Raw genomic sequence first — 24,251 nt, forward strand, 5'->3', positions numbered from 1 at the left:
TATAAATCTTTTTTAATGTGCATAGTAACCGAAATACCTAGAAACACTGACTCAACACTTATATCCCTAAATATCATCTTCCACAAAGAACAACTGAAGGGTTCTTAGAGAATAGTTGATTCCAGCTCTAAGACAGGAAATTTACAAGATGAACCTGGGTATTTGTAATACCAGAAAGCAGGCATTATCTTTAAAATGAACCAACGAGTCTGCCACTGCAAGGGAAGCACCTGACAGTGTTTGCTGCAAATGACAGCATTTAAGATTTTGACAGAATTATTTTGGAAAACTTGTGTCCACTACTGTGAGCTTGTTTTTTCTTTTTCTTTTTTTTCTTTTTTTAAAAATATATATTTATTGATTTCAGAAAGAGGAAAGGAGAGGGAGAGAGAGAGAGACAGAAATATCAATGATGAGAGAGTCATTGATCGTGCCCACAACCCGGGCATGTGCCCTGACCGGGAATCGAACCCCAATCGCCTGGATCCTAGGTCGAAGCTCAACCACTGAGCCATGCCCGGCCAGGCTTTTCTTTTTTTATTTGTTTTGTTTTGAGTTTTTTATCCTCACCTGGGGATATTTTTTCCATTGCTTTTCAGGGAGAGAGAAGGGGGGAAACATCGGTATGAAAGAGACACATAGATTGGCTGCCTCGAGTTCATGCCCCGCCCAGGCAGAGCCAAGGGTCCACAGGCTGACCCTCTAACTGCTGAGCCACAGCAGCTGGAGCTCACTGTGAGCTGTTGTCCCTAGTACTAAGACTGCCATGAGATCAATGGTGGTATTGATGAATGTGATTTTTTAAAATATATATCTTTAATGATTTCAGAGAGAGGAGGGAGAGGGAGAGAGAGAAACATCAGTGATGAGAGAGTCATTGATCGGCTGCCCCCTGCACACCCCCCACTGGGGATCGAGCCCACAACCCGGGCATGTGCCCTGACCAGGAATCGAATTGGGATCTCCCAGATCATAAGTCGATGCTCAGCCTCTGAGCCACATCAGCCCAGCTATGTGATATTTTTGTCATTGTATAATATAATGTGTCTGCACTTGGAAGATCTATACAGCTCTTTGAACCAATATCTCCCAAACAACCGATAAACCTGACTTTTAAAAAGTATATAATGGAAGGGAGGGATGAGTGGTGTTAGCATTTTAATAGTCACGTATGTAGACTGTTCAGTATTCACTTATTACGTTGCATGAAAAAGTAACACAAATCTGGAACTAAAAGAAAAACAGTGAGACACTAGTGCACAGCATTCTAACGATGAACGTTTTACAGGCTGCTTATGCTGCGTAATACAAGCATGTGGAGTAACGGGAGCTCTCAGGCACTGCTGGTGGGAGAGGAAATTAGAACAGCTAATCTGGGAAACTGCTGGCAGTATCTATTAAAGCTGACCACACCCATACCTAATAACCAAGCAATTTCCACTATTGGCTACAAATCCAATAGAAATGCAAATATATGTGCACCAAAAGACATTAGAAAAAATGTTCATAGCAGAATTGTTCATAATAGCAAAAAATAAATGAAAAAATGTCCAACATAAAAATGGATAAATAGTGGTGTATTTATATAATGCAATATACAGCAATTTAATGAATGAATTATTGCTACACACAGCAGCCTGGATGGATACCACATGTATAATGTGGAGTGAAAGGAGCCAGACAGAAAAAACATAATCATTCCATGTAATTCTATTTCTATGGTATTGGAACTCATGGTAATGGTTAAATTTCAGAAGGGAAGGGCTGAGGGGGGGGGGTTGGAGGTGCATGTAATGCTCTTCTCAACCTCTGTGGCGGTTACCTGATTAGGTTGGCTTTGAATTAAGCCATACACTTTCAATATATGAGCCTTTATGTATGTTATACTTCAATTAACGTTTTTAAAAATAAGATTTGTGGCCCAGCCAGGCGTGGCTCAGTGGTTGAGCATCGACCTAGGATCCAGGAGATGGAGGTTCAATTCCCGGTCAGGGTACACGCCCAGGTTGTGGGCTTGATCCCCAGTGGGGGTGTGCAGGAGGCAGCCGATCAATGACCCTCATCATTGATGTTTCTATCTCTCTCTCCCTCTCCCTGCCTCTCTCTGAGATCAATAAAAACATATACTTTTAAAAAAATAAGATTTGTGTGGAGCAGCTAATACCACACTTACTGGAAAAACTTCAGCTTCAAACCCATACATTAGAAACAACAAAACTTGAAAGACAGCAAGCTAAATGAGAAGCTAGAAAACAAATAGCAAATATAAAGAAAATAGAAGGGCAAAAATTAAGAGCAAAAATCAGTAAAATAGAAAGGAAATATACAAGAAAGGGAATTCCAAAAGCCAAAAGTTAGTCCTTGAAAAGGCTAATATAGTTAGTAAACTGCTACTCCTAAATCTACTTAAGGAAAATGGAAGGTGACAATAACTAACATCAGAATTGGAAAGGGAAATATTGCTACAGATCCTCAAACGTTTAAAAGATTAGAACAGAACATTAGAAACAACTTTATGCCAGAATATTTGAAATTTTAGATGAAAGTAACATGCCTCTGGAAAAACAAAATTTATAGAAACAAAATTAAATAAATAAAAGTACAAATAATTTTATTACTAATAAAGAAATGTGATATCATGATTTAAAACTTTCCCACAAAGGAAACCTAAAAAACAGAGAGCATCACCAGTGACTACTACTAAATATTTAAAAGAGAAATATCACCAACCTTAGCAAACATGTCCTCTAGAAGAAAGAAAGAAAAACTTCTAACTTGTTTAACAGCCAGCAAAGCCTTGATACCAAACCCTCATAAGAAAGGGAAATGACGAGCCAGTCTTAGGTGATGAATATACATGCAAAAACCCACTATTAACATGTCTTCATTGGTTGGTTTTATTTTCTATGAACATCATTTTGTGTCTAAATAAAACAGCTGAAATCTTTGCTCAAAGATACTAAAGAATGCCTGGCCGGTGTTGCTCAGTGGTTGAGCATAAACCCATGAACCAGGAGGTTCGATTCCCGGTCAGGGCACATGCCCTGGTTGCTGGCTCGGTCCCCAGTAGGGGGTGTGCTGGAGGCAGCCAGTCAATGACTCTCTCGTCGTTGATGTTTCCTTTTTCTTTTTTTTAAATATGTCTTTTATTGATTTCAGAGAGGAAGGGAGAGGAGGAGAGAGAAACATCAATGATGAGAATCATCGATCGGTTGCCCCCTGCACGCCCCCTACCGGGGATGGAGCCTGTGACCCAGGCATGTGCCCTGACCGGAACCGAACTGCAATCTCCTGGATCCTAGGTCCATGCTCAACCACTGAGCCACGCCAGCCAGGCCATCATTGATGTTTCTATCTCCCTCTCCCTTCCTCTCTCTGAAATTAATAAAAACATTTTGAAAAAGATACTAAAGAATAAGTATAATGTACCTGAATTCAGAGAGTACATTTTTGAGGGTATATCATTACAGCTATGCTATGAAAATAGTATATATGTAGATGGCAACCAGATAGCTCTGGGAATAGCCAAGAATTTGGGATGGGGTCCAAAGATGTTCCTCTTTCTCTGCAGCTCAGGAGACTTTGTGATTACATATTCATGCCTAGATTCCGAGGCAAGTTCCAGATGAACATATAATGATGACCTTCTGTGTTTATAGCTTGAGGAGGAAATTATTATCTTAATTCTTTTTCATAAATGCAGTATAAAAGAAATATGGAATTTATTTATATCCTGAACCACTCTCATCTTGTACATTAAAATTAGGAACAAAATGAGTAACCACCTTTATCATTTAGTTTAGGTTTTTCAGAATAATGCTTACTCACAAAACTCTTACTTCCCATAATACTTGAGTCGAAATCCTAGACTGTGATCCACATGCACTTGACATCCTACCAAATGTTACTTCTGATATTCACATCATGTGCATTTGAGCAATGTAAAAACCTTTTAGTAATTTAGTACACCTTTATCCCAACACAACTAAGTGTTTTTAGGCTTTGAAATATTATTGTTTCCCTATAACTGCAAATACTGAAGACAACACAAGTCAATAGGGCATTAACATTATCAGTGTTGTTAAAACTTTCTCATGCTTTTCCCAAGCATTGCTTTTTCCTTCTGTCCGCTCAAGTTATATAATGCTCTTTTCCTTCCTTTTTAATAGTTTGAGGTTTCTCTATTATACAACAAATATTAGTGTACTGTCTACATGGTATTTTTAAAAATCTGAATATAGCCCGGCAGGGTGTGGCTCAGGGGTTGAGCGTCAACCTAGGATCCAGGCGATCAGGGTTCGATTCCTGGTCAGGGCACATGCCTGTGTTGTGGGCTCGATCAATGACTCTCTCATCATTGATGTTTCTATCTCTCTCTCTCCCTCTCCTTTCCTCTCTCTGAAATCAATAAAGATATATTTTTAAAAAAAACATTCTAAAAATCTGAATATATTTCATATGCCCTGCAAGTGTCCTTAGCTACAGCACTCTAAAGTTTTTCAAAATGTGGTTATCAGTTTCAAAGTTAAAATAAGTATAAGAAAGCATCTAATTAGCCTATGGAAAAGTCTACTTATGGAATATTATTAACAAAAACACCTACAATGCCCAAAACATCCTACCACTCTGTTAATAAATCACACTGCAAAGGGGAAATACCTTATACGCTATATAGCCAGGCAAAAGAAACACTTTAATTCCAGAAGAACAACACACTAATATAACACTGGTACGTTCAAACTATCATTTTCATGTGGAATATTTAATAAAGTCAGTTGTACACAGCTGTGCATTTTGCTACAAAAATATCTAAAATATTTTCCAATGCAATTAATTTTAAATGCTAAGTAGAAATTTATATCTCAGAGATACCATCTTAGATAACAATCCATAAAAAATTAAATTGCCCATTAAGAATCTTAACAGAGCCTGGCTGGTGTGGCTCAGCGGCTGAGCATTGAACTATGATCCAGGAGGCTGAGGTTCGATTCCAGGTCAGGGCACATGCCCAGGTTGTGGGCTTGATCCCCAGTAGGGGTTGCGCAGGAGAGAGCCGATCAATGACTCTCTCATCGTTGATGCTTTTCTCTCTCTCTCTCCCTCTCCCTTCCTCTCTGAAATCAATAAAATTTATTTTTTTTAAAAGAATCTTAACAGAAAAAATTGACATGAGACACATGTTGTCTGCTTGTTGCACAGTGGGCCAATTTTGTTTATATCTGTTAAATATTATCAATGGAAGAGACATAGATATAAATGTTTTCCTAAATTTCTTAAACTGATATATTTCCATATTGTAAACTATGTTAAAATACATTGTAAACTAAAATAAGACAGAAGAGTTTAGAATTTGAACAAAATATAAACACATGCATCAATATGGATCTGTATGACTCAGGTACACACATTATAAAATTCAAGCAATATTTTATTGCTTGAACAATAAAAGCACTCAATGAACACCATGACAAGCATCCTTTTCTAAAGAATCAAGATTGAATAATATGTAATTGGATAGCAAGAAGTGAATAATAAATGCCTGTGTGAATCACAAATACTCCAGCTTGATAAAAGTTACTTAACCCATGTTTTATTGCATCATACTTTCTTTATATATCAGGATATATCTAGCCCACAGAAATTATTGGCAGACAATGGACTACTTAAAAAGTGAAATATCAACAATGATAGAAAAGACTGCTCAGCTGGATGAATGGGGTGACCCATATTCCCACATGCATGAATAGTCTATTTCTGTTACTTTATCACTCATATAAGTAAAAATTTGGCTATTGGGGACAGCTATATTTTCCCTTTTATTTATTTATTTTTACCATGTTTTTATTGATTTCAGAGAGAAGAAGGGAGAGGGAGAGAGCAACATCAATGATGAGAGAGAGTCATTGATGGGCTGCCTCCTGCACGCCCTCCACTGGGGATCAAACCGAGACATCTTGGTTCATGGGTTCACACACAACTGCTGAGCCAGGCTGGCCAGGTTATATTTTTCCTTTTAAGTAGCTAGTTTTCTTACTAACTTCCAGATCCATTGGTTTTCCTATCACTTATATTTCTTTTCTAGTCTAGTCAAAATGTGTTTCTCAAACAATTCCTGACTCTGAAATTTCATAGACATTACTTATATTCGCATCTCTCCTTGTTACAGAATGCAATGAAATAAAATAAATGGTGAGAGTTTATGCATTGTGTTTTGATACCTGAAATATTAACATTTTATGCATCAATTTTCTCCCTTAAAATTAATTGCATTTTAAATTGCATTCACTGCAAATTTCAAATGTAATGATGTGCATTCCTACTAATCACTTTGTTATCCACAGAAACTAGACTCGTATTTGGCCCCAGAAAACAGCACTGAGGTTTTTCATGCTGCTTTAGGACCAGAAAATCCCTCTGTTATGTTGTTTCATTATTATACATCATAAGGAAGAAAATAATCATTGAAATAATATATTAAAAAATGATCTTTAAACTGTTAGCTATATATACAGATGTAAAGTAGATAAGTTAAAGTTCTCTCCTCTACCCTGTACAGAGTTCACATCTAACTTGAATTTATTACGCATTCAGCAATTACTTACTAATCATGCCGAATGTACTGGATTCTATGACATCACGTGAGAATATTAAATATGCAAAATTATAATGATGCAAATCTATTTTTTGCAGTTAACATCGTGATTTGAAGGAAAATGCCATAATCCACTCCCCCCCTTATTGCCTGGAATGGTAAAACAAGGGTCTTCCACTCCCTTCCCTAATTTCTGCACACCCCCTTCCCTTCTATACACGATCTCTGTGAGAAGTTGGAAAGTAATATTGTAAAATTGCTCTCCCAGTTGCTCCCACTTCATTCAAAAAGTTTCGAAATGCCAACGGCCGCTATGGATAAATTGAGGTATTGTAATAATTTAACTTTTATTATGCATTACTCTCAAATATGGTGTTTACTTATTTCTAAGTGTAATGGCTTCTAAAATAATAATAATAGTAAATCCAAGTTGAATGGACTTTGAATGGTAAGTGCACCTTTGAACACACCCATGTTTCTGACATAACAATTACTCGTCTTTTTTGTGAAATGTATCCGTTAAAACACAAATAAAAGCTTGTTGGGTCCTATACACAATAATGCCATCGTCTTTCTATCAGTACAAATAGGTGTTCTGAGTCATGTTTATGATTTCCACGTACTTACTAATACTGCGTGGAGCTATTAGCTGTGTTGTGGAGTATTATTTTCAAAAAAGACTCCTTTGCCAAATGATATTCATGTAAAGTATGGCCTATGCTGCATCTTATTAAATGGCAAATCATTCAAGATCCAATTCAAATCCCATCTCTGTCACAAAGCCATCTGATTCCCTCCTCCATACCACATGTTCTCTCATGCTCTCTCTCTCCCTTCTTTGAACATCCATGGCAATCTATTTTTAGGTTATCATCATTTTTACTCCTGTATTGTAAAGTTTAAGTAAATGTCTCATCTTCCATGATATGAAGCTGTACTATGCAAAGACTCACAGACTTTTCATTCCCACTTTAGGTATCAGAATGCCTTACACATACCTGTTACCCAGAATATTTTTTTAATGAAGGGATATTGCTTTAAGTGATTTCTTAAAGAAATTCCTAAAAGGAATGATTTAAAGACATTGCAGGTCATTTATTACCTGTACCAGGAATTTTGGCGCTTTAAAGTTTAGACCTTTATACTATATTACTTTTGTTCTTTAATAGCTTTGAATGTCTTACCCTTGTTTCTCAAACATAAACTACAATCTCCTTGAGGCCAAGAACAGTCTTTTAATACTTTTATACTTGCATAATTCTTAGCACAGGGAGTGCCAAGCAGGAGTGTTCAATTTAATGAATTAAATGTTGCCAAAGGATCATCTAGGAAACATTATTAACCATAGCTGCCAGCCATCTCCTGGCCAAGGAAATCAAATCCCATAAAATTTGCTTACCATGGCACTGACATTTGTGTGATCTTTCCGATTCCGAATCTGAATACAGGATATTGGCAAATTCAGTCCTAACCCAGTAGCCAGATTTCTCAGGTCAGCGGCACTGTATTCCCCACACCACAGCAAACTGTTATTATCAGAACCAAGTCCCAGGGAGGCCCGATAGAGATAGGTCTGAGAAAGTCTCTCGACCGCAGTGACATCTATTGTGGCTGATGCCGTGTAAGGATTCGAAGCCATCTTCCTTCCATACCTCCGCTCCTCTGGAGGGTGACAGCAGCTCTGAGAGCAACAACCTGGGCTCTGGCTCAACTTAACACACACAAAGAAAAGTAAGCACCCCAGAAATAAAAAGGAGATACAGGCCAGAGCAATTACTAAATACAGGTTCCGGGCAGAAAGGCGTCCTCCTGTTTCCCAGGCATCTTCAAAGTCTGGAAGGACCTGAGGAGCAGAGTTGCTCAACAGTACGCCCAGTGTGACAGAGGAAGAAAGTGGTGGGTCCCCATGGTCCCGGACCACCACCACCACCCTCTGTTTACCTGCATCAGTGGGAAGGACTACGCGAGCAGTACGGAGCTCGCCCATACTGGCTGAAATTCTGAAGAGACTGGAATCAGAAGCCTGAGAGATGTGGTAGGAAAGCCAGGCATTGGAGCCACTGTCTGCATCCTCTGCTACTACTTTTGTGACCAAGTGTCCAGTTCTGGCAGAGCGGGGCACAATTTCCACTGGGACAGTGCCATTTCTGGTCAAAGGAAACAAGATGACTGGAGCATTGTCGTTCCTGTCTACCACAAACAAGTTCACAGTCACTGCTGCGCTTCTGGGAGGAAGGCCACCATCCCGGGCTTCCACTTGAAAGCGAAACCCCTTGAGCTGCTCAAAGTCGAAGGAAGTTTTGGCAGTGACAGCCCCACTGGACGATTCTACCGCCACCAAGCTAGAGGCTGCCTGCCCTTCAGAGGTAATATCCAGCAGTTCATAGAAGACAAGGCCATTCTTCCCCAGGTCTGGGTCCTGGGCAAACACACGGCCCAGAGAGGCCCCAGGGCCATTGTTTTCAGCCACAAAAAGTTCCTGTTGCGGTTGAGGAAAGCTTGGTGTATTGTCATTCACATCACCAACTGACACAACCAGTGTCCTGCGGGTGCTAAGTGGTGGCGAGCCACCATCTGAGGCGGTGATCAGGACCTGGTATTCACTGACCTGCTCCCGGTCCAGCGGCCCATCAGTCAGCAAACTGTAGTAATTATCAAAAGCAGCCTTCAACTTAAAAGGCCCTCCACTGGACATGCTACAGATGACCTTACCATTGGGACCAAGGTCGTCATCCCTTACACTAAGGAGGGCAATCACTGTGCCAGGGGCGGTGTCCTCGGGAACTGGGCTGGAGAGAGTCAGCAGGGTCACCTCGGGGGCATGGTCGTTCACGTCAGTCACTTCCACCAGCAGCCTGGCGGTGCTGGCCAGACCGAAGGCGCCTTCATCCCTCGCCTCGACGTACGCCTCCAGCAGCGTTTCCGGAGGACCTAGCGAAGCAGCTACCCGCACCTCCCCATTTCTAGGGTGAACGTGAAAGTGGTGTCGAAGCTTTGCCTGCGTGCTGTTGCTTAGGGAGTACCGGATTTCCCCGTTGGATCCTTCATCCGGGTCCGAGGCCTGAACTCGGAATAACACAGTCCCGTTGGGTGCAGTCTCTGGCACTTTGGTGCGGTACACCGTGCGCTCAAATACAGGAGCGTTGTCGTTTGTGTCCACCACGGTGATGGTGACCTGCGCGGCCCCGGAGCGCGCAGGCCGCCCGTGGTCGTGAGCGGTGAGCACCAGCCTGTGGGTGGCGCGTTCCTCGCGATCCAGAGCTTTCTCCAAAACCAGCTCCGGATACTCGCTGCCATCTACCCGCCACCCCATGTCCAGGCGAAAGTGCTGGCTGGGGCTCAGGCTGTAGCTTAGCACCCCATTGCTTCCCTCGTCGGCATCTTGGGCATTAGGGAGAGTGAAACGGGCCCCAGGCATCAGGAACTCGGGGATGTGCAGCTGCACGTCGCCGGCAGGGAACAGAGGTGAGTTGTCGTTGACATCCAGGACGCGAACGCGCATCTTGTGCAGCTCCAGGGGGTCCTCAAGCACCAGCTCATAGGTCAAGACGCAAGTAGCTTTGGCCCCGCAAAGACTTTCGCGGTCCGCCGGCGCTCGGACCACTAAGCTACCGCTGGCCAGATCCACCCCGAAGTAGGGCTGCCCGTCGTGGCTGGAAAGGCAGCGAAAGTTCCGCAAGGACAGAGCCGCCGCTGACAGCCTCAAGTCCGCGGTAACGTTGCCCACGGCCACGCCCCGCGGAGTCTCCTCCAGCACTGAGTATTCGAGCTGTCCCGCGGCGGAGCCGCAGGAGAGCCACAAACATAAAACCGCCACCCTCCAGCCCCCCATCCCTCCTGTTGGCATCCTCGCTCCGCCGGCGGAGACCCAGGACCATGCTCCGGACTCGCGGAGAGTACGAGCCGTGGTAAAGAGCGAGGGCCGGCGGCTAGAGGTGCAGAGACCCGTTCCGCCTTCTGAACACGGGGATCACCCGGGACTGGCTGGGGGGGGGGGGGGGGCGGGGGAAGCTCAGCTGGCGGGACCCGAGGCTTGGCAGACGTCTGGGGAAGTGGAGCGGACCCTGAGCGTGAGCAGAGGAGCGCAGCGCCGCCTAGGGGTGCATGGGCGAGGTAAACGGCCGGGGCGGGGAAGTGCCATGTCCTTGCTCTGCCGGCTGGGATCTCGCCCCGAGAACCTAAAACATCTCCCCTGAACCGGAGTTTCCTAGCGCAACGCCCTGAGAGCCCCCGGCCTTAGCCTCCACAGCCTCTGCCTGACGACTGTAACTAGGATCAAGCTCGGCTGGGCTTCTCTCACCAGCTACTGGAGAGCCGAGCGTGCAGTGCCGGGCGCTCCGACCCACTGCCCCCTAAGTACCGGCTGGAGGGGGCGGAACTCCGAGATGAGCCACCGGGCGCAGAGGGTGAGAGGCGCAACCTTGACCGCGCACGAACACCCCTTTGAGACTGAAGGAAACAGCCTCCCCAAACCTAGTGCTGCGGCGCATTCCGTGCTTAATTCCCAGGCTCTCCGCTGCGGGTTAAAGTCTCCCCTGCACCTCCGTATAATCCCAGGAACCCCCAAGATTTCAATAGAGGCTTCCAGCAAGGGGCAACTTGGGGAACAGTAACCTCCCTCAAGCTTCCTCTGGGATCTCACTTGGAGCTGCACCAAGCAGGCGAGCGCAAGGCTTATGTTCCGGTTTCTTGCGGGTCAGCAGTTTCTTTCCCCAGGAGGCCCTACGGGGAGTGCGTGCAGGGCCAGTCAGCATCAAGCACCAGAAACTCAGAAAGATGGACAACGTATCCCCAAGCAGGACAGGCAACGTGGAGGGGAGAGAAAGTACTGAGATACTACACAGGGTGTGGCCCGGAAACTACTTTGTAAATATTTCGAAAACAGCAATGAGGCAGGGTAAGAACAGTCTAGATGCGTGGACTTTCAACATCTTCTCTTTTTTCTTTTTATTTATTGATTGATTTTAGAGAGGGAGGGAAAGAGAGAGAAATATCGATTTGTTGTTGTGTTCCACTTATTTATGCATTCATTGGTTGATTCTTGTATGTGCCCTGACCCACCCGGGACCCAACCCGAAACCTTGGCTTATCTGGGAGCCGCTCTAACCAACAGAGCTACCCAGCCAGGGCCTCCATCTTCGGTTCTAAGCCAGTCTATTGCATAGAAGTCCTACAGTGATCAGTTCCATGAAAAACATCTGTGAGCTACAAGCAATACCTCCAAATTCCACCTAGCACCCTACAACCAGTGGCTCTCCCTGGGATGGAGGCGAGCTGAAAAAGATACCGACTTAAATTACTATTAAACACTAAATTCCTCACTCAAATCCTTCTTTAAATACAATTGCAGTATTCAAAGTCCCAAGAACCAAAATTTGAAAGACAAAAGCTGACGACAAATGAAGAATTGAAGCTTTCAGGGCATACTACTTTCTGATCAGAGCACTGCCTAAAAGTATTGTTAATTTTTTAAGCTGAGTGTGGGATACATGGGGGTTAATTACACAATTCTCTCAACTCTAGTGTGTGTTTGAATATTTCTATAATAACTTTTTAATTGCTGATTAAAATGGAGTTGGGGGCAGGCAGCTCCAGCATTCTGGTTTTAAGACTAAAAGTGGAACTGGTAATTTCACTGTGCCATTAAGAACCAATCACCTCCGGGCAACATCACAAAGCCATCCCTCTCTCTTCCGGGGAAGAAAGGCAGGCTGCAATATAAAGTGATATAAGCAGTAAACGCCCCTGTCTAATTTGTCTTTCTGAATTAAGCAACCAAAAACTCATTGACACCAAGTCTTGGATAAATTAAAGAGGAAAACATGTGAGCCCATTCAAGTGTTAGGTAGAGTCATAGGTTAGCCATCTTTGGGGACCTTCAATAGAATGTGAAATAACACATAAAAAATAAATTTATTCTTCACTAAATTTCAGAACCAAAACTAATTGTCTACTTCAGTGCCAGAGGTTAGGATTTGCATTTCCTTATTTTAATTTAATGCTGCTAACCTCCTCTGGGGTGAAAGGTTATACTTTTCATTTCCCTTAGCATCAGGTGAAATTCACCTGGAGAGATGTACTCAACTTCTGGAAGCTCTGACTTTTAGCAATCAAGCTCCCAATTATACTGGACTTAGGAATCTGAGCTGTATCTAGGACAGTGTGTGCGGGTGTGGATTAGGAAGAGGGGGTAAGGAAAAAGTCATCTTGACAAAAACTCTTCTCCCTTCACACACTTCTCAGGCTTTTGGCTCCCCTTTTTTCACATTTCTCTATTTAAACTGCCACCAGTGTCTAATTTCAAAGGATACAATTTGTGTCAAGAATAAGTAGATAGCACTCACCTAGTGGAACTGGTCTCACCATTGCCTCCATATGTTTGGGCATAACTGTGATTTGTGGGAGAGTGATATTTACTCAAATGCAATGGGATTTGTGAGCAAGCAATATTTAGAAGATATGTGGAAATCCCAAAGATGAGAAAGTCTCAAGAATTTTTCCTTTTGTATATGATAACTAGGTAAGCATTAAAACCATGAATTAACAAAATATTTCTTTAGCAGAACCTTTCCTTTCTGATATTTCATTTTGCCATTTTATGGCATTTTTCATGGTTTCTCATAACTCTGGTATTTTCAAGTTTTTAATTAGGTACAACTTGAAGTGGACTTGATGCAAAAACATAGTGTTGATTTCTGTTTTGGCTCTATTGCCAAGACTATTATTAGAAATCTCTGCCACCAAACTTGGCCTTAGGCTATAAGTTCAAAAGATTTCCAGCCATTTTTATAAACTCCTATTAGAAATCTTGAAGCCAAACCAAAACAAAACAAAACAAAACAAAACAGTAAATCTATACCCATTGAAGAGTTTGTCAGCAAAAGAATATTATACTTTATGCAAGGTTTCTTAGTGCTTAAGATTATTTCCTGGGAATATATTATGTTCTTATGAAAACTAAATTAAAAGCTAGGCTATCACAAATTTTAATCCAATAAAATACCTTAATGAAGTGTCCAAATCAAGTTTAACAGAGTGAGAATTCCTTGTATCACTATGTCATTCATTTTTTTTCCTTGAACCCTTTACCAATAACACATTACTACAGAATTTCTTTGTCAAGTTCCTAGTACTAAGGAACTAGTTTCTCACCATGAAATAGTACCATTTAAAGTATCTTGGACCTTCCTTCATGCATTTTCACTCTCATTAACTCTATGCTGTATTTACTTACTACTTTTTATAATTATGTGCCAATTTTTCAAAACTTACCTTTTTATAAAAATATATTTATATTTCATCTTCAAAGTATAGCCCTCAGAGCTTAAAGTAATACTCCAGGTTGGTCAAATCAGATCCAAGAAGAGGCGATATAGTCCTTTGATTCTGAATACCACATATCAAGTAACGGAGTCTAAAATGCATCTGGGTCCTGGCCAGTGTGCCCCAGGTGGTTGGGCATCGTCCCATGCACCGAAAGGTTGCTGGTTCAATTCCTGGTTAGGGCACATGCCTGGGTCTCTGGCTTAATCTCTGTTAGGGGGCGTGCAGGAGGCAGCCGATCGACGTTTCTCTCTCTCCCCCCCTCTGCCTTCCTCTCTTTCTCTAAAAATCAACTTAAAATCTATCTTTTTTTAAAAATTTATTGATTTTTAGAGAGAGGAAAGGAGAGAGAGAGAAAAAAATCAATGTGAGAGAGAAACATAGGTCAGTTGCATTCTGTACACACCCCAACTGGGAATAGAACCCGAAACCTGAGCTTGTGCCCTGACATGGAATCAAATCTACCACTTTTTGATGTAAGGAAAGATGCTCCAACCAACTGAGCCACACCAGTCAGGGCAAAAATCAATAAAAATCTTTTAAAAAGAAATTGCATCTGGTACTTAAACAGTTACATCACATACTTTTTTCATGATGGATTGAAAACTAAAATTCACACTCATTTTTTTATCCTAGATGTTATTCAGCCACAGATCAAAAAGTCCTAGACTTTTATATTTACATATTTTTACTTAAGTTTGTTGAATGTCTAGTCCTATCACATAATATATTTTACCTACATTCAAATTTCATATTCCTACATATTTAGTAAACAATCACACTAGATGTTCTTCTGGGCTGCAGATGAAATTTGTGATCAAGTGTGACTGGAAAAAAAGGCCTGTAACTACCACCAACCAACCTACCTGACATCAGATTATTAGATGGTGTCTAACCTGAAATAAAAATCTGACAAAGATACTATTAACAGTCTCCGAAAAAGAATCTACACAAATCTCATATAATAATTTCCAAAAATGCTAAATAAAATATTGCCAGATCACCATTATGACAGATGCTTAAAAGAAATTTGATAAAATTTTGGCAGCTATCACAAAACGATGGCCATCTTCATTTTAAGCAGTTAAACACTATGAACATAATACAGGACACTTCATGTCACACTTGCTATTCAATACTGACTTTCATACTCTAGACAACACAAGATAGGGAAATGGGTGTGTGTTTTAGAAGAGAGGGTAAAATACATTGTTAGATGATAAATTAATAGATAATATAATTTCCTACTCATAAAATCCCAGAGAATTATAAAAAAATAATTAAAACTAAAAAGAGTTCAATGAGATGATTACCTTAAAAATAAAATCTAAAAAAACATAGCTTTCCTACATACCTGCAATAACTAGACAAAAAGTGGGATTTCTACCAATCAAGGATAAATGAAAATGGACATTGTAATGTGTCTCCTCCTCCATAAAACCAACCAAAAATAACAAAAAGTATAGCCAACAAAAAATAAAATTACATTCTTGTTAAAACTCCATAAAACAACTACACTTCAACCATAATACACATGCATAAAGAAAAGTTCTCAAGTGCCATGAAAATTGGACTGAGGTGGGAGAGAATGCTAAAAGAAGATTCCCACCACTGGAGACCTTGGAAAGAGCTGGTAGATTAGAGTTTTCCAGAGCAGTGGTTCACACTGAGATGCAAAACCAATGACTCCTTGTTTGAAACAAAAAGATCTAGGTACATAGGTTGAATCAGGCAGGACTTTCCCATAATCCTATTTCTTAGCACAAAATTAGAGGAAAAACAGGACTGAATGTGATAATGAGTGGATACACTATTATTTCAAGAGTGAAACTAAGGATGTTGTGAGATAAAGAGAAAACTGTAAATGACAAATTGCTCTGCAGCAACTGTCAGTTGTCATCAATTCTAAATATGTAAAAGCTAGCCTGGCCGGGCGTGGCTCAGCGGTTGAGTGTCGACCTAGGATCCAGGCGATCGCTGTTTGATTCCCAGTCAGGGCACATGCCCGGGTTGCAGGCTGCAGCCGATCAATGACTCTCTCATCATGGATGTTTCTATCTCTCTCTCTCCCTCTCCTTTCCTCTCTCTGAAATCAACAAAGACATATTTTTTAAAAATAAAAAATTAAATAAATAAATAAATAAGTAAGTAAGTAAGTAAGTAAGTAAAAGCTAAAGCATACATTAAATAAGGAAATGTTCACATCAGTCCAGAGAACTTCTGGTCATTCCACTTACATTCTCCATCTGCATATAGCTAGTCCTGAAGGACCTTGTCTGAAAGATAAAGTAATCAATAAAAGCCAACATAGGATCTACATAAGTATTACAAGAAAAAAATATATAAAAAATTACAGATAGGAATACACACCTGAAAATTTTTACTATCAAGCAGATAAAATTTTTGACTAGAGGTCTCTAGTCAGGAGATTCACAAAACAATTCTAAAGGGTTTCAGAGAATTAAGAACTAAAAACGGAATTACAGAATTTCAAGGAGAAAATAACGTGGCCACAGAAGACCATTTTTCCCTCACACCCGACTGACACCAATGTTCCTGTGCAGAGCCCTCCCTTCACATGGCCAAATCTTGGTCTGCTTGGGCCTAATGAACTCTGCTGGCCTCATCCCAAGGACTCTATTAAGCCCTACCTCACCACATAGATCCAGAGCCACTAGGCAGGTGGCAGGTGGCCTTGGTGTACCCTGGGACTTTTACTGAGTGACTTCAGACCCTACACTACCGCCAAATTTGAATCTGTATTAATTTAATGAATACCACTTGCCCCTAGCTGGTGACTCACTGAGAATCTTCCTTATGCAACTCTAGTACCACCAGAGGCTCTTTCAGTAACTGAGCCTAATAGGCAAGCCAGCAGGAAGAGGTACCTTGGGCCTTTTGCTGACCTACCCTCACACCCCACCCATACACTCAGTGCTAGTAGAAGCTGACCTTGGTATGCAGCCTGGCTTCTCCCATAAATACCCAGGCCCAGCAGAGGCAGCCAAAACTGTGAATGGCTTAATAGCTCCAAACATGTATCCTAGGGTCAGTCACAGGCAGTACCTGACATTAACCTGCACCAGAGTCTCTCCCAAGAGGCCCCAGAACCAAGTCACCCTGTGGTGGGCTTCAGACCACATCAGAGCCCAACCAAATTAGCTCCACAAGAGGCACACTCAAAGGGAGATCTTGGAAGGCACCAGACCTTGCTGAGGCAAATTTCACTTCATGGGGTCAGCTCCCGGACAGCAGCTCATACACTGTGATCTGGGTCGGTCTTCACAGTCAGCCAGCCTGAGGGTCAACCTCACCCACGTACAGGCCAACAGCAATAAAGACTCAACTACAACAGGAGGGCTCACTTTACCCACACAAGGGACATTCCTGGAGTATCTAGCTCAAGCGATCAGAAAGACTGTGCCACTGAGCCCCACAAGACACCTACTACATAAAGCCACCATACCAAGACTGGGAGACATAGCAGACCTACATAATAGACAGAAACAAATACAGAGAGGCAGCCAAAATGGAAAGACAAAGACACATGTCCAAAATAAAAGAACAGGCGTAATCCCCAGAAAAAGAATTAAATAAAATGAAGGCGAGCAATCTTCCAGATACAGAGTTCAAAACAATGTTTATAAGGATACTCAAGGAACTTAGTGGAAGAATGGATAAACTCAGTGAGAATTTAAACAAAGAAATAGTATACATTAAAAAAGGCAAGGTAGCAAAAAAACACCCAATCAGAGCAGCAAAAAGAAGAAAGAATTTTTTAAAATGAGGATAGTTTAAAGGATCTCTGGGATAATGGCTAGTGTAAAAACACCCACATCATAGGGGTACCAGAAGAAGAAGAGAGACAGCAAGAGATTGAGAACCTATTTGAAAAAATAATGACTGAAACTTTCCTAACCTGAAAAAGACCCACAAGTCCAGGAAGCACAGAGTCCCAAACAAGATGAACTCAAAGAGGCCCATTCCAAGACACATCATAAATAAAATAGCAAAGGTTAAACACAAAGAGAAAATCTCAAAAGCAGCAAGAGAAAGACAGTGAACTACAAGGGAGCTCCCATAAGACTGCCAGCTGATTTCTCAACAGAAACATTCCAGGCCCAAAGGGATTGGCATGAAATATTCAAAGTGATAAAAAGCAAGGACCTACAACCAACACTACTCTACCCAGCAAGGCTATTATTAATATTGAATGTGAAATAAAGATCTTCCCAGACAGGAAAAAGCTAAAGGAGCTCATTACCACCAAACCAGCAATACAAAAAAAATATTAAAGGGTCTTTTTTAAGAATAAGAAACAAAAAGAGGGAGGAGCATAGTTATAAACAATAAAGTGATAATAAATACATACCTATCAATAAATACTAAATGTAAATGGATTAAATTCTACAATCAAAAGACATGGGGTAACTAAATGAATAAGAAAACAAGACCTATGCATATGCTGTCTATAAGAGACCCACCTTACAACAAAAAACACACAGACTGAAAATAAATGGATAGAAAAAGATATTTCATGCAAATGAAAATAGAAAAATTAAAAAGCTGGGGTAGCAATATTTATGTCAGAAAAATAGACTGTAAAACAAAGGCTATAATAAGAGACAAAGAATGACATTACATAATAATAAAGAAACCTATCCAACATGAGGATATAATCCTCGTAAACATTTATGCACCCAACATAAGAGCACCTAAATATATGAGGCAAATCTTGGTGGATATAAAGGAGAGAGTAACACTAATACAGTAATACAGTCATAAAAGATTTTAACACCCCACTGATATCAATAGATACATCTTTCAGACAGAAAATCAACACGAAAACAGCAGCCTTAAAGGATACACTAGACCAGATCAATTTAATTGATATTTTCAGAGCATTTCACCCCAAACCTACAAAAAATTTTTTTTCAAGTGCCCCTGGGACATTTCTAGAATAGACCATGTGTTAGGACACAAAACAAGTCTTAATAAATTTAAGAAGATTGAAATCATATCAAGCAACTTCTCCTACCACAATGATATAAAACTAGAAATCAATTACAAGAAAAAAACCCTGAAAAACACACAAACACATGGAGGCTAAATAACATGTTACTAAACATTGAATGGCTTAACAATAAGATCAAGGAAGAAATGAAAAGATACCTCGAGACAAATAGAAATGAAAACACAACAGTCCAAAATCTATGAAGCAGCAGTCCTAAAAGGGAAATGCATAGCATTACAAGCCAACCTCAAGAAAAAAGAAAATTTGCACCTAAGGGAACAATCTAACTTTACACCTAAAGGAATTAGAAAAAGAACAACAAACAAAATCCAAAGTAAATAGAAGGAAGAAAATAATAAAGATCAGAATGAAAATAAACTAAATGAAATCTAAATAAAATTACAAAAGATCAATGAAAACAAGAGCTGGTTCTTGGAAAATATAAACAAGACTGATAAGCAAGACTGATAACCAGACTCGTCAAAAAAAAAAAAAAGGGGGGGGGAGAGAGAGAGATCCCAAATAAATAAAATCATATGTGAAAGAGAAGTAGCAACAAACACTATAGAAATACACAGGATTATAAAATATATATATATTACAAACAACTATACCTTAACAAATTGGACAATATGGAAGAAATGGATAAATTCCTAGAAACATAAAATTTTCCAAAACTGAATCCAGACGAAACAGAAAATCTAAACAGATCAATTACAACTAACAAAATGAATCAGTAATCAAAAAACTCCCAACAAAAGTCCTGCAGTACATATATACAATGGAATACTATTCAGCCATAAGAAAAGATGAAATACAACATGGATGGACTTTGAGAATATCATGCTAAGCAAAATAAGTCAGACAGAAAAAGTTAAGAACCATATGATTTCACTCACATGTAGGATATAAAACTGAAAGCAGCAAATGAACAAACAAGAAAAACTGATAGACACAGAAAACAGTATGGTGGTAACAGAGGGAAGAAGAGGTAGTACAAAGTAAAGGGGGTCAAATATGGTGACAGAAGATGATTTGACATTGGGTGGTGGGCACACAATGCAATGTGAAGATCATGTAACATAGAAATGTGCACTTGAAACCTATATAATCTTATTAACCAATGTCACCTCAATAAATTTAATAAAAAGGAAAAAAAACTCTTGGGCCAGATGACTTCACAGGTGAATTTTAAGAAGCATTCAAAGAAGAACTAACACCTATCCTCAAAATTTCCAAAAAAATTCAAGAGGAGGGAAGACTCCCATGCTCATTTTACAAGGCCAGTATGATCCTATTCCAAAACTAGATAAAGGCACTACAAATAAAGAAAATTATAGGCCAATGTTCCTGATGAACAAAAATGCTAAAATCCTCAACAAAATATTAGCAAACTGAAATCAGCAATACAGTAAAGTGATCAAGTGGGATTTATTCCTGGAAGGCAGGGTTGGTACAAAATTGACAAATCAATTAATTTTACACACCATATAAACAAAATAAAAAATAAAAATCAGCCATGACCAGTGTGGTTCATTTGGTTGGAGCATCATCCTGTACACCCAAAGGTGGCAGATTTGATTCCCCCATCAGGGCACATACAGGAGGCAACTAATCAATGTTTCTCACCCCCGCTCTCTCTAAAATCAATGGAAAACGTATCCTTGGGTGAGGATTTAAAAAAATAATAATAAATAAATAAAAATAAAAATCATATGATCATATCGATAGATGCAGAAAAAGCTTTTGAAAAAAATCCAGCACCCATTTATGATAAAAACTCTCAGCAAAGTGGGAATAGAGGGAACATACTTCAACATAATAAAGGCCATATCCAACAAGCCCACTACCAACATCATACTCAACAAGGAAAAAACTAAAGTATTTCCCTTAAGATCAGGAACAAGACAGGGATGTCCACTTTCATCACTCTTATTCAACATAATTCTGGGAGTCATGGCGACAGCAATCACAGAAGAAAAAGAAATAGAAGGCACCCAAGTTGAAAAAGATGAAGTAAAATTGTTATTATATGCAGATGACATAATCCTGTATATAAAGAATGCTAAAGATTTCACCAGAAGATTACTAGAACTGATAAATGAATTCAGTTAAGTGGCAGGATACAAAATTAATATTCAGAAATCAGTTGCATTTCTATACACAAATAATGGACTATCAGAAAAAGAAACTAAGAAAACAATTCCATTTATAATTGTATCAAAAAAAAAAAAAATACCTAGGCATAAATTTAACCAAGGAGGTGAAAGACTTGTACTCAGAAAATTTTAAGACACTGAAGAGAGAAATTGAAGAAAATACAAATAAATGGAAACATACCATGTTCGTGCATAGGAAAAATTAACATCATTAAAATGTCTATACTACCCAAAGCAATTTATAGAATCAGCACAATTCCTATCAAAATACCAATGGTGTATTTCACAAAACTAGAAAAAATAACCCAAAAAATTTTATGGAACCACAAAAGATCCCAAATTGCCACAGCAATCTTGAAAAAGAAGAACAAAGTTGGAGGTATCACTCTATCTGATATCAAACTATACTGCAAGGCTACAGTAATCAAAACAGCATGATGCTGGTGAGAGGGAGGGAGGGAGGGAGGGAGGGAGGGAGGGAGGGAGGGAGGGAGGGAGGGAGGGAGGGAGGGAGGGAGGGAGGGAGCCCAGAAAGAATGGGCAGTTAATATTTGACAAAGGAGGCAAGAATATAAAATAGGGTAAAGACAATCTATTTAATAAATGATGTTGGGAAAATTGGACAGATACATGCAAAAAATGAAACTAGACCACCTTCTTATCCCATATATAAGAATGAACTCAAAATGGATTAAAGACTTAAATGTAAGACTCAAAACCATAGAACTCCAAGAAAAAACCATATGCAATAAAATCTGACATTTCTTTTAGAAACATTTTTTTCTGATACATCCTGGCCAAGGGAAACAAAATAAAACTAAACAAATGGGACCACATCGAACTAGAAAGATTTTGCACAGCAAATGAAACCATCAACAAAACAAAAAGACAGCCTATTGAATAAGAGAAGATACTTGCCAATAATACATCTGATAAGGGGTTAATATCTAAAATTTATAAGGAACTCGTACAACTTCCCTGGCCAGGCAAGGTTCAGCTGTTGAGCATAGGCCTAGGATCCAGGAGATCGCGGTTCGATTCCCGGTCAGGGCAAATGCCTGGGTTGCAGGCTTGATTCCCAATTGGGGGCGTGCAGGAGGCAGCCAATTAATGACTCTCTCATCACTGATATTCCTATCACCCTCTCTCCCTCTCCTTTCCTCTCTCTGAAATCAGCAAAGATATATTTTTTTAAAATAAAATAAAAAGAATTCATACAACTCAACACCACAAAAACAAACAATCCGTTATGGCTCGGTGGTTGAGTGTCGACCTATGAACCAGGAGGTTACAGTTATATTTCTGGTCAAGGCATATGCCCAGGTTGTGGGCTCAATCCCCAGTAGTGGGGGTGCAGGAGGCAGCCCATCAATGACTCTCTCACTCTCATCATTGATGTTTCTCTCTCTCTCTCCCTCTCCTTTTCTCTCTCTAAAATCAATAAAAACATATTTAGAAAACAAAAATGGGCAAAGGACCTGAATAAACACTTCTCCAAAGAGGACATACAGATGGCCAATAGACATGAAAAGATGCTCAACATCACTAATTATCAGAGAAATGCAAATTAAAACCACAATGAGATATCACCTAACACCTACCAGAATGGCTATTATCAATAAATCCACAAATGACAAGTGCTGGAGAGGATGGTGGAGAAAAGGGAACCCTTGTGCACTGTTGGTGGAAATGCAGACTGGTGCAGCCACTGTGGAAAACAGTATGGAGTTTCCTCAAAAAATTAAAATGAAACTACCTTATGACCCAGTGGTTCCACTTCTGGGAATATATCTGAAGAAACCCAAAACACTGATTCAAAAGAATATATGCACCCCTATGTTCATTGTAGTGCTATTTGCAATAGCCAAGATTTGGAAGCAGCCCAAGTGCCCATCAGTAGATGAGTGGATAAAAAAGCTGTGGGACATTTACACCATGGAACACTATGCAGCTGTAAAGAGGAAATATTACCTTTTGTGACAATGGATGGACCTAGAGGGTATAATGCTAAGTGTAATAAGCCAGAGAAAGACAAATACCACATGATTTCACTTATAAGTGGACTCTAATGAACAAAATAAACAAAATAGAAATGGACTTATGGATACAAAGAACAGACTGACCACTGTCAAAGGGGAGGGAGGCTGGGGAGCTGGGTGAAATAGGTGAAGGGATCAAGCAAAAAAAAAAAAAAAAAAAACAGACAACAGCATGGCGATTACCAGAGGGATTGGGGGTGGAAGCAGGTGGAAGAGGGTAAGTGGGGGATAAATGGTGATGGAAGGAGACTAGGCTTTGGGTGGTGAGTGCACAATGCAATGTGCAGATGTATTGTAGAACTGTACACTTGAAAGCTATATAATTTTATTGACCAATGTAACCCTAATAAATTCAATAAAAAATGTGTTTAATAAATATTTGTTCACTGGATTAATAGAAGAGCTTGGGGGAACAAAAGAAATTTGGCCAACTACTTATTTAATCAAAGTGATTCATAAAAAATCTTTTTAAAATTCAGGTTCTGTCCTCACTCAGCCTTTGGGGCAGATAAGATAGGCCAGAGGAGGGCTGGAGTCTGGGTCTCCAGGTATGTGGGTGCTCAGTGAGGCTGAGGAAGGGCCAACTGCTAGGAGCCTTGCTGTAAAGATTAAAGATGATTCGTCCCTCCAGTGGGACTTGCCAAAGGATGCAGTGAATTTGGATCTGCAATGAGGCTGCAAGGTATTTTCACACTTTGAATATTCATTTCCACTTGACACAAAGGACTTCTCAGGTGACCTTGAATAGGCCATTTAGGTAAATTTCTGTTACTTAAATGAACCATCTCTGTGGAGAGAAGTGATGATGAGACTTGTTAATTTACATTTGTAAAAACACTTTGAAACCTCTGGATTGAAGAATTTCTGCAGAGGTACAAAGGGTGTGGTAATATGTTGGGCAAATTCTACCCTCTATGGAGGCACAGAGGGAGCAGGCAGGCTTGAGGACATAGGAGGAGCCTCTGGCACATTATATTCAAACTAACCTAAGAAAGCTCCCTACTTTCAGTGCATTGCGTGTCTTAATCATACATATAAGTTACTATTCTAGCAATTACTTTCCTCGAACATTTCCCTCCTAAAACCTTAGCTTTGTGTAAAGGGGATCTTTATAGGGATTTGCC

At 40.2% G+C, this 24,251-nt stretch overlaps 1 protein-coding gene across 12 annotated transcripts in view; it reads right to left on the minus strand.

The window, feature by feature from the left end:
* Positions 1–24,251, minus strand: part of LOC308555968 (protocadherin alpha-C2) — a gene marked incomplete at its 5' end in the record, with an annotated part of 195,225 nt that overhangs the window by 69,955 nt on the left and 101,019 nt on the right. Inside the window, one exon of one of the 12 annotated variants that reach the window (XM_081134805.1) lies at positions 7,992–10,424. The exons of the other annotated variants lie outside the window; for them this stretch is intronic. Within the exon in view, the coding sequence (XP_080990931.1) occupies positions 7,992–10,424 (2,433 nt within the window). Of the gene's footprint in view, positions 1–7,991; positions 10,425–24,251 lie in introns of those variants that run through there. 12 annotated transcript variants of the gene reach the window in all.

The sequence above is a fragment of the Miniopterus schreibersii genome (assembly GCF_964146895.1).
Source record: "Miniopterus schreibersii genome assembly, chromosome: 4".
Lineage (NCBI taxonomy): Eukaryota > Metazoa > Chordata > Mammalia > Chiroptera > Miniopteridae > Miniopterus > Miniopterus schreibersii.